The 10,491-nt window shown below is 34.5% G+C and overlaps 1 protein-coding gene across 1 annotated transcript; it reads right to left on the bottom strand.

Moving 5' to 3' along the window:
- Positions 1-219: 219 nt before the first annotated feature.
- LOC143618933 (AP-4 complex subunit mu-like) lies at positions 220-8,912 on the bottom strand. The gene is made up of 14 exons (XM_077090984.1): positions 8,881-8,912; positions 8,586-8,674; positions 6,667-6,761; positions 5,864-6,067; positions 5,651-5,767; positions 5,422-5,550; positions 5,192-5,318; positions 3,178-3,281; positions 2,978-3,082; positions 2,690-2,784; positions 1,010-1,097; positions 846-906; positions 679-752; positions 220-504 (listed from the first exon to the last, which is right to left on the bottom strand). Exons 2-14 carry the CDS (start codon positions 8,641-8,643, stop codon positions 406-408), a joined length of 1,356 nt encoding a protein of 451 aa, XP_076947099.1. The 5' UTR covers positions 8,644-8,674; positions 8,881-8,912; the 3' UTR covers positions 220-405.
- Between the last annotated feature and the right edge of the window lie 1,579 nt (positions 8,913-10,491).

Raw genomic sequence — 10,491 nt, 5'->3', positions numbered from 1 at the left:
CGTCAATAGACACGTTTATTTATACTTTGTAGATAGTGGGAATCGCCGTTAGGACCATTAGTGTTGGCCAAACACCCACTCTCAAACGTTTCAAAGTCCTCGGACTTGAAGTAATCGGTCCAGGTTTTAAAACCGGCTATGCCAGGTTAAATGAATGGTCCGATTTCAATTTTTAATTAATACCACACGGTACTTAAGATAATGATTATGTATAAACTGAACGTTCATAATATAACACCAGTCTCATGGGTTATGGGCAACTTCCGTCACAAAATCCATGGTTCGACAACATTGAAAAGATCTACCGTCACACAAAACATGATGAAGTTATGCATGTCTTACAAATGAAACACATAAGTACATAGCCATGAAGAGAAACAAGATATTACAACCAAAATTCAAACCTCATATGCGCGCAACATATGAATTTGCTTGGGTGACGTATCTAACCCAACGGTATGGATTATAAGTTTTGGACTTCTTAGCAATCTGCAGGTATTTCACCTACAAGAAAATCATGTCAGAAGAATCAGTATTTGACCGTTGATACAACTAAGTGGATCGTGATATGGCACATTAACTAACTAATGGATCATGATATGGCCCATTAAGTAACTGATGTATCAGGATTTGTGCAATGAGTGTTTTTAACGTTCTCTCAAAAACAGTTATTCTTACCTGGAGTCTTGAGCAATTGTACATCGGTATAGTGAAAGTCATGCTGACAGGTCCAGCTTCTTTTGTTATATTGCCTATGATGTCATAAAGTTAGAACAGTCGACACATCAAATATTAACAACTAGTTATTATTTAAGAGCTTTTTATGTTAATCCTAGAAAGCATACCATGTGATTCATGTGCAAATGTTAATTTGGCACGCAGTGTATGTTCAGATCCACCAACAATCTGGAAAGAATGGTGATATTAAAAACTATATGAAATTATGTAATAATTAAATGGTGAAATTGTAGGTTAATATGGAAGTTTAGAACTTGGGGACAATAATAACCTTTTTTAACGTCCACTCGATTTTCTTATTCGGTTCCTTGAAATCAGTCACTTGCCCAACTGCTCCGGATTCCAACTCAAAACTAAGCCTATAAAACTCCAACAAAATTGCATTAGGAAAATATAACATATATATCAGAATCAAAATATATATTTATCATAAACAATCCTTTACAAACATCAAGAACTACAAAATGATCATAGCCAAAAATATGTGTTTCTTGCACCACAAACTACAAAACCCTGGAACAAGTTATAAATTTGTGCTTTAGCTTAAAATTTAAAACCATATTATGTATTCCCTAGAAAAATATGTCAAACTCAATTGTCAATAGATACTTAATAAATTGCATGTGAAAATATTTTATTTATCTTAAATGATATCAAATGAGAAAATTTAAGCTGGACCCATTGACTTTAGCGAATAAATGAAAATACGAGAGTTTTTTTACAATGAAAGGTGTACAAATGATTTTGTTTTCTTTTTCATTAAACTAATGTGAGAGAACAAATTTACAGACAGATGATGTAATTGCCGGTGTGTGTAACACAACTATCCATTATTAGGCTTGTAAACAAAACGAGCGTTCAGTTAACCGTTCGTTTCCTTAATAAACGAATGGGCATGAAAAATTGTTTTGCTCATTTAGTTAAACAAACCAACATGAACACATGCCTTGTTCCTTCATTTATGTTCGTGAAAGTTCATTCATATATGCTCGTTTATGTTCGTCCGTTTACGTTCATTTATGTTTGTTTAAGTTTGTTCGTTATTATAATTATTAAAAATATTTAGGCTAATAACTAATTACAATTTGGTATAGTTATACTACATTAATACATCGCCTCTTACAATTTAGTCTAGTTTAGTTATATATTTATCAAAATGTGAAAACTAGCCTATTAGCAGAACAAAACAAGAAATACAGAGAAAACAATATGATTATCATATGAATGAATTGACTCGTTAGGGAGTGAGGTTACTACTTCAACAGAAAAGAATATGTTTAATATAATAATGATGGTTGTTAAATATTTGTGGCTAAATTAAGTTCGTTGTGCATTACTGGAATAACCTAAAATTGGTAAAAGGAAAAGAAAGAAAAATAAATAGAACATTTGACCAAACTGTTTGGTGCGATGTTGTATGGATTATTAATACAAAATTTAAACTGTGTATATCGGATATATTATATGAAATTTTAGTGTCTGATTTACATTAAGATATTTCAGCCGTGCGATTGAGAAAAAATAAAAAAGTCATATAATAGATATTTTCAGCTAAATTTTTGTTTAGATAATTGTGACGATAATTAAATTTCAAATAGATGCCTAAAAATTTAAAATACTATTCAAAATAACTAAACAACTCAAAGTTTAAAAAATTCACGTTTACTTTTAACTAGTGTTCACTTGGATATGTTTGTTCTCTGTGTTCAATTATGCTTGTTCTTTTACGTTCGTGAACCTTTCGTTTATGCTATTAACAAATGAACCCAAACGAACATGAACACGGACAAACTCATTTCTTAATAAACGAACATGAACAATAAAGCCCTGTTTATGTTTGATCGTTTGTTCGGTTAAAGTTAAACGAACCAATGCAAGCCTATCCACTATCTTTGGAAACATATTTTTAAGTAAGATGATAAAAGGACTTCTGAAGCTAAATGACAAGTACCTGGATGTATATTTTGGCACTGGCATCTGAACTATAACTGTATTTGCAGTTATATTTTGAGGGAATTCAGCACGTACTTTCAGAATCACCTCAGCCTTCGAAAGAAAAATGCACATATGATATAATTCATTAGTGTACTATACTTGGTAGACACTAATATGCTAATAACATATATAACTACAACATGAATAAACACCACTAAAAGATGCCGTCCATAAAACTACCAACCCAGTATGGACCAGTAGACCTGTTTTGACCCGAAGCCAATTTGAATGAAGAGAGATCTACCTTAAGGGATCCTGCTTCTTCAATCAGGGTGTTAATACGAAAAGGTGGCTTAAATTCCTGGGTCATGCGATAATTCATAACAGGGAATTCACCATCAGGGGGAACCTGGAAAACACGAGCAAAATATTTGCATTATATTCGATCAAAAAACACAGGGTATGTGTCGTATATAAAAGATAAAACCTAATTACGTTACTTACAAGTGCCAAAGTTCTATCCACATCAAAACTATCAAGATGCACCGATTCATGAAAATTGCAATCATCTAGTATAACAGCTCCTGATCCACTAGAACCTCCATAGTCTGTTGAACAAAGTATATTAATGATCTTCTGAAAGCAGATACTCGTTGACAAATTCTTAATTTCATATTTCAGTATTACTAGCTACTAAAAGTGGCTAAATGGGTGGATGGGCAGATTGGTAATGAGTGAAAACAGAAATTTGTTGGTTTATTTTGGATTTTCATTTTTGGGGCTCTACTTTAGTTTATCTTATTTTAGGTTAGGATACTGAGTCTTTATATCGTTTCCTTATTGCTAGAAATTAATTCTGGTTAGATAGATTAGCTTCCAAGTTTTTCCATAAGAAATAGTAATTCTGCAGAGTTAATTTTCATGTAAATAAACAAGAAATGAGTTGTGGCAGTTCACCACAAAATCTTTGTGTTCATGCTTTGATTGGTTCAAAAGTTGCGGAAGAAGCTGTGAAAACTGATCGTGTGAAGTGATCAAGAACTGGTGAAAAGAAAAAAGAATCGTGTGAAACGATCTAAGATTGGTGAGAGACCGACACCTGTGACGTTGCAATGCCCGAAGCTAACATCGACCAACTATAATGTTCAGTTGATCAAGATGGAGACCATCCTGGCCGTTCATGGTCTGCGAGAGGCCATAGACCACGTGACAAGAGACATGAGAAACGATAGAAGAAAGAAAGAAGTTCATGGCATAGGCTAGATCTATCAGTTAATACCCGAAGATGTTCTTCAAGTTGCAAATTGTACAGACCCAAATGACGTGTGAGATGCACTCCGGGTTCATAGAGCATTCAAAAGGCTCGTGTGCAAACACTTAGAAACATGTTTGAGCTGATAAAGATGGAGTCAGAAACCATCAATACTTGATGATGAGGTGCTAGTAAGAAAGCTCTTATATATTCAATGCTGGAAAAATATCCATCAATTGTGGCTTTAATGAAGCAGTATTCAGAGAATGAAAACATGCTACTTGAAGAGGCCATTGTCCAGTTAAAGGCTTATGAGGAGCGGATAAAACCCAGAGACACAAACGAAGATACACAAGGTAAGTTAACGTTTACATGTGACGGTGAACAATGTAAACCAAGAAATAATGATGATTATCGCCACCAAGGCCATGAAGGTCGTGGATGGATTAACTGGGGCAGTAGAGATCGAGTGGGTGAAATGGGAAGAGGCCGTGAGGGTCGACCTCGTTCAAACACTAACCAACAAGAACCAATGAAAAGACGAGACAACTCATGTATAAAATGTTATCAATGTGGAGACTATGGTCACTTTGTGTATGAATGCATGAATTACGAACCAAAAATGGCTCAAGAGGATGATCCGACATTGCTTTGATGTCAAGACAGTTCCAATGTCAGAATTAAGGGGAAGAATGTTGGTTTATTTCTGAAGCTCTATTTTAGTTTATCTTATTTTAGGTCAGAACATTGAGTCTTTATTGCTAGAAGCTTTATTTTGGTCAGATAGCTTAGCCTCCAAGTTTTTCCATTACATATAGTTGTTAGGTCTGTGTAATCTTGCAGACCTTTTTTCATATCAATAAACAAGAAAAGAGTCGTTGCAGTTCACCACATCTTTGTGTTCTTGCTTTGACCCGATTGAGCATAAAAAACTATTCTACTAAAATTACTTACTGTGTTCGGCGAAAACAGCTTAGGAAACTGTATGCATTTGTAGACACCTAAGGTGACTTACGACTCATTTCACCTACTCAACCCATTTGAGACACGTTTCAGTTTAACTAATTTTTTTTGTCATACCAACAGTTTTGCCCCATTGCCAACAAAATACAACACAAAACAGCATTTTCTATATAAATGGGTTGAAACTGCCACCTATACCACAAATGCAGTATGATAACTAGTATATCAAGTAAACTAGGGCGACTAAAAAGATATACTCAATAACTGGATAAATGAATAAACTGATTTGATAGTATAGCATACCATATACTGATCTGCCACCTCTTCCTATATTCAGGTCATCGTTTAGAGCTAATCGGATTTCTGGATTCCCAGTAAGATAACTCTTCATTTGAATGGTGCCATCTATCTCAGAAGTTAGTATATATCCCTGTTGAGATCACAAAGAAGTTATATATATGATATAATATATTCTTGTTTCATAAAACAGCATAATCTGTAATAATAACTAGAACAAAACAAAAATTACTCACACTAGAGCTGAATGTGAGACTTATTTTTTCAATTATATCCACAAAAATTTCCTCCCTCCTCCTACCACCAGGCTCATTAGCTACAACTGATTTTGTGACAGCTGTCCCTGGCATTCTTTTGTTCCCTTGCTGCATTCACAAAAGGTTGCAAGTTATAAGATAATCCACATTCAAGTAACTTAGATAAAAAAAAAATTCAACCAATGATAAATTATTTGATTGATTATACCATAAATAGGGCACCTGGACCAAGAGGTGGCATATGTGCTGCATCAATCATGATTGGCTCATTAAATACACATGACTTTAGAACTTCAGTCGATGTTGTTTGCACATAACCAAAATCCTGTGTTCAAAAGTTATGAAGTTAAAACTTTTGACAATCAAACATTCCAATCAGATTTTATACAACTAACAATGTCAAGTGAATGAAAAGACTTACAATAACTTCATCAAGTAATTCATACACGAGCACAAAGTTTTTTCTTATGGAATCTTCATTGAGGATGCCAAGGTAATCTTTGGTAACACGTGCTATTCTTTGTAGAAGCTCCAATACAAGAGAAGGTGATATATTTGCTCTAGTGGTTGCAACAAATAGTAATCCAACCACCTTTACATGAAAGTAGTTGACACCATCCACATTCTATAATAACAAAACAAGTACATCGCATCAAATAAAATCATCACATTAACATAAACAGTCCTATTAAATCTAATTTCAAGCTTCGAATCAAGTTAAAAAAGGTGAAAGCAATAAACAAATGGAGACGCTTTCATGATAAGTAAATCAGTAAGAGATACAGATAATCCTTAAATGTTGGATATCAGACACAAGAACACGAGTTTTGATCTCAATCAGATTGACTCTTTTCGCTTACTATATTTCTTGACACACTAATTACATACCCCCAACCATCTATTTATGCTAATTAACTTCCTAAACATATCATGGCACAGACTCCTACATTCTAGACTTTCAGACTAATAAGGTAAAAACGCAAATACACAAAATTACTAAACGATAACTTAAACATTCAAACTATTAATTAAATACTAATTAATTTAACTCTTTCACATGGCCCCTACAACTTTCTCTTTCAACTCGTTTCAAGATTAACTTTCAACAATAAATAGCTTCTTAAAGACGATTTGATATAATACAGCTAGCTTAACTATCTAATATGACATGATAAAGTGTTTAACACAAACATATAATCAGATAACATGTCAAAAGGTACCTACAAAGACAGGTGGAGCCTCGGTTTCCTCGTCCTCTTTCCAGAACTTTACTTTACGAAAAAATATCTCTGCACTTCCTTTTTGAACATCACCACGGTCTGCATATGTGAAAAATAACCATAGAAAAGATTATATTTAGAAACAGGTAAATACGCATAAATGATCATTAGCCAAATAGCTACTCAAACTATCATCTCTGGATTGAAAATCCCATATATGTAAGCTACAATAAATGAAAAAAATGAATTTGTGTGTATAATGTATGAATATGCCCAATCAAGATGTTCCGTCAAATTCACATGTCCAGTCAAGAAGCAAATACACTGCTAAGTGAGGGTTGAGATTAATCCCAGTAGTGTAAAATGAAGTCCATAAATGTTTAAAACTAATTCATATTGACCAAACTGGAGCTACAATTCATATTTGTAATTGATGCATTTTTCCTATTGACCAATACTATGCAGTCGATATTGCCAATGGTCATCGGTCATCAATCCCTTGGTAAAATATCGGTCAGAATATTAGTACCGATAATATCGGCGATATTGACTGATATTTGACGGATATATCACCGATATTCCAGGTATCAGTGTTTGAAGTCTTAATTATCATTTTCAGTGTTTAATGTTAGTTTTTAAGTCTTAATCAGTTCCAACTTGCTACGATTGCTAGTGTTTTGCAAGTTGCAAAAGGCTAATTTGTTAATGGTAGGAGAGTATACTGGATTATTAGTGTTAAATTGCTATATACATGAATTTTACATGATATTAAAATTACTGATATCCAACTGATATCTCACTGCAATAACCAATATCTCAGATATCGGTACTTGACCGATGTTTGATATTCTTCCGCATTAACTGCTTAGGACCAATATCCAAACTACATCTTTTTTTTACTTATTTGACTATCGACCAGCATGGCAAAAACTATCCATCCCTTCCTACATGCGTCATAAAAATATTATAAAGGTTCACAATTAAAAACCTAAATCTAAGCGTTCTAACTTTCATTCTAATATAGTAATATGTATGCCTAAAGTTCGAAAACTTTTGCTATGATTTAACCATAGTTATTAAAAACCCCCGCTTCTTGCGCCTAGGCCCATTTCTCATATGAGGCTCAATAAATGCGCTTCCAGTTCCTAGGCGAGCGCCTCGGCATTGTTTATGCCAAGAACATGAGAACATAAAAGCCTAGCAAAAGACACGCAAGGGGTGCTATTGAAGCTTAGATCTTGGATAAGTCAGAGGCATTATACTGATAGATTTTGTTATTCAAGTTTTGGAATTACATTTGAATATTGACTATTTTAGAACTTTTGTTACTAATTAGATGATATTAAATGTTATATAATAGCTTTTGTTTGATTTTTTGAAAAATGGTATTATTTTTCATATAGATAATATATATTTTATTTTTATTTAAGTGCGCTTATTTTTCCTCATACCCTCGCTTTTTTTGCGTTTGGCGCCTAGGCCCCAGGCGAGGCCTATGCGCCTTGAGTGTGCCTGACGCATTTGATAACTATGGATTTAACGTAATTCTTTTTTATCTGTCCCGTTTAGGCGTGACTCGTTTTTTGATAACTATGGATTTAACGTAATTCTTTTTTATCTGTCCCGTTTAGGCGTGACTCGTTTTTTCCCCCGCTGACGAATAATCCTGGATCCCGCCACCATGTCCAGATTTCATAAACAGATAGTATCAAGTTATCAACTATCAACTCTTAAATCATTGTACTGTATTTTCTTTTGTTTGCCTATTCTGTTACTAAATGTGCTAATGACAATTAATTAAATGCCTTGAAAAGCATCATCACATAACCTAGAAACTTCTAACATTCAAACCGAAAGCAATTACGAGTAAATACGAACAGTTAAGCCCTAATTCAATCTCAAATCAAACACAAGAGAACTCACAATCACGAAACACGATGTTATCGCCTCTCTGCGACAAAACGAAGAACTGCGAGATCATAGCTACCAATCTCCTTCCGATTCAACTATTTCTGGAACAAATTGAATATAAGCTTCGATTATTATTATTATTATTATTATTATTAAATAAGGTGTGATTTGAACGAATATCAGGTGCTACAATTATCGATTAAGTTTAACAGATGATAATACCAATGTGATTTGTAAAATAGGATTTGATTTTATGTGAATTAGAGGTGAATTCGTAACGGAAAATGATGAGATCTGGTGAACATACCGTAACAAGTCGCAAGGTTTCTACAGAGACTTTCACATCGACGATTGTATCGTGCCGACCAGTGTATACATCTCTCTTTTACACTTGCTACAATAATACACATTGGGCAGTCGGGCGGAATTTAGGAAGGTGGCTAAGCCAGAGGGAGGGTGTCCGGAGAATTAGCAAATGTTCATTTTATTCGCCTTCGAAACATTTGGCTCCCTAGCTCCCGAGGCGGTTCGCTTTTTGGAGCGGGTGTAGAATGCGGTCCACAGTGACTCGCAGAACCCGAGGACCCAATGATTGATATTTAGTATAATAGGCTTTGCGATTCAAAAGGGGATAGCAGCGCAACTTGTTGCTCGCGTACCCATAATCCAGATGTAGCTCGGTTTGTGTTTATATCAATACAAAGTGTCAAATGTTGATCGGGGGCGAACTGAGCATTTTCCCACCGAGTTTTCCGTGAAAAAAAAACAACCATGTAAAAATATAAAATAATTATCTATTTATTTACCAGCCAATCTCAACTTCGAATCTCACCTTGTTGCAAATAAACAACTCGAGTCAAACTGAGTCATTTAACTTCAAGCTCGAGGTCAAGATGAAACTAATTCATCTCGGCTCCCTCGCTAATCAACCTTAACTTACGGATGATTGTATTTTATTGTAGAAAACTAGTAAGACTATGTGTAGTGGGCGAGAAGTTTGGGCAAATTTGGGCTAAAAGGGGCTACAACACCGCCCCCTTGGGCAAAAGGTGGGGCGAATTGTGGGGGGGGCAAGCTTTTATCGCCAGCTTGTGTTGTTTGTGGGGGGCGAAATGTGTTTTTTATTATTATATTGTGATTGAGAGAGGGGGGTACATATATATACATATATATATATATATTATATTTGTAGTTCCTACACCATTACACCCCAAAAACAAATTCTCACCCTTTGCTGATTGGGCGCCACACGGCGCAAAACGCCCCAATTTGTAGCCCCTCAACTACACATAGCCTAAGGGTGAATAAGATTTTAGCTTAATGAAAATGTTAATCTTGTTTGTTAAACTCCTTTTACAACCCAAGATATGATATTCAATAAATAAAGAGTTTGAGGGTTAGAGATGACCAAAACGATTTATAGAGGATTAATTGGATGTTAACTAAACTACTCTATGTTGTCTCCCAAATTCTCCAATCGAGAATTGTGTCACTAAACGTTTCCTTAAATAATAGAGATCAACAATACAACGTTTCACCAGGTAAAGGTAGTGATCATCTTCTTAACATGTTATGTCAAGATTATATACATTTACAACTCTTTAACCATTCACTATGTCAGGATAGTGTTGTCTTTACAAAGCATCAACAAATGATGAATAACTCACAAACAAATCACTAGAATAACACTAGTGATGTCCTCACAGTTATACGATAATGAATAAGTAATGTTGTAGAAAATGATGAAACCAAGAGAGATGCTTTAGATGTGTATTTCTATTAGTTAGAGCAAAAGGGTGAAGATAAATGATGTACTGTTGGATTAATTTTTATTCCGGGTCACAAGTCGGTGAACCGGGCCTAAGAGATTTTAACAAGTCGGTTAAAGTCTAAGGGGTATTATGAAACATTTCATATG

Source organism: Bidens hawaiensis, unplaced genomic scaffold (genome assembly GCF_021521415.1).
Source record: "Bidens hawaiensis isolate Kalapana, Puna unplaced genomic scaffold, B.hawaiensis_p1.1 tig00002343_1, whole genome shotgun sequence".
Taxonomy (NCBI): domain Eukaryota; kingdom Viridiplantae; phylum Streptophyta; class Magnoliopsida; order Asterales; family Asteraceae; genus Bidens; species Bidens hawaiensis.
The sequence above is the reverse complement of the archived record's forward strand: the minus strand, read 5'-3'. Positions and strand labels throughout refer to the sequence as shown.

Excerpts from the sequence above, each read along its gene's own strand:
- LOC143618933 (XM_077090984.1), bottom strand. The coding sequence starts at position 8,643 with ATGATCTCGCAGTTCTTCGTTTTGTCGCAGAGAGGCGATAACATCGTG. Across the intron at positions 5,319-5,421 it reads GTCTCACATTCAGCTCTAGT|GGATATATACTAACTTCTGA; the intron begins GTGAGTAATTTT and ends TGATCTCAACAG. Across the intron at positions 907-1,009 it reads TCGAGTGGACGTTAAAAAAG|ATTGTTGGTGGATCTGAACA; the intron begins GTTATTATTGTC and ends CATTCTTTCCAG.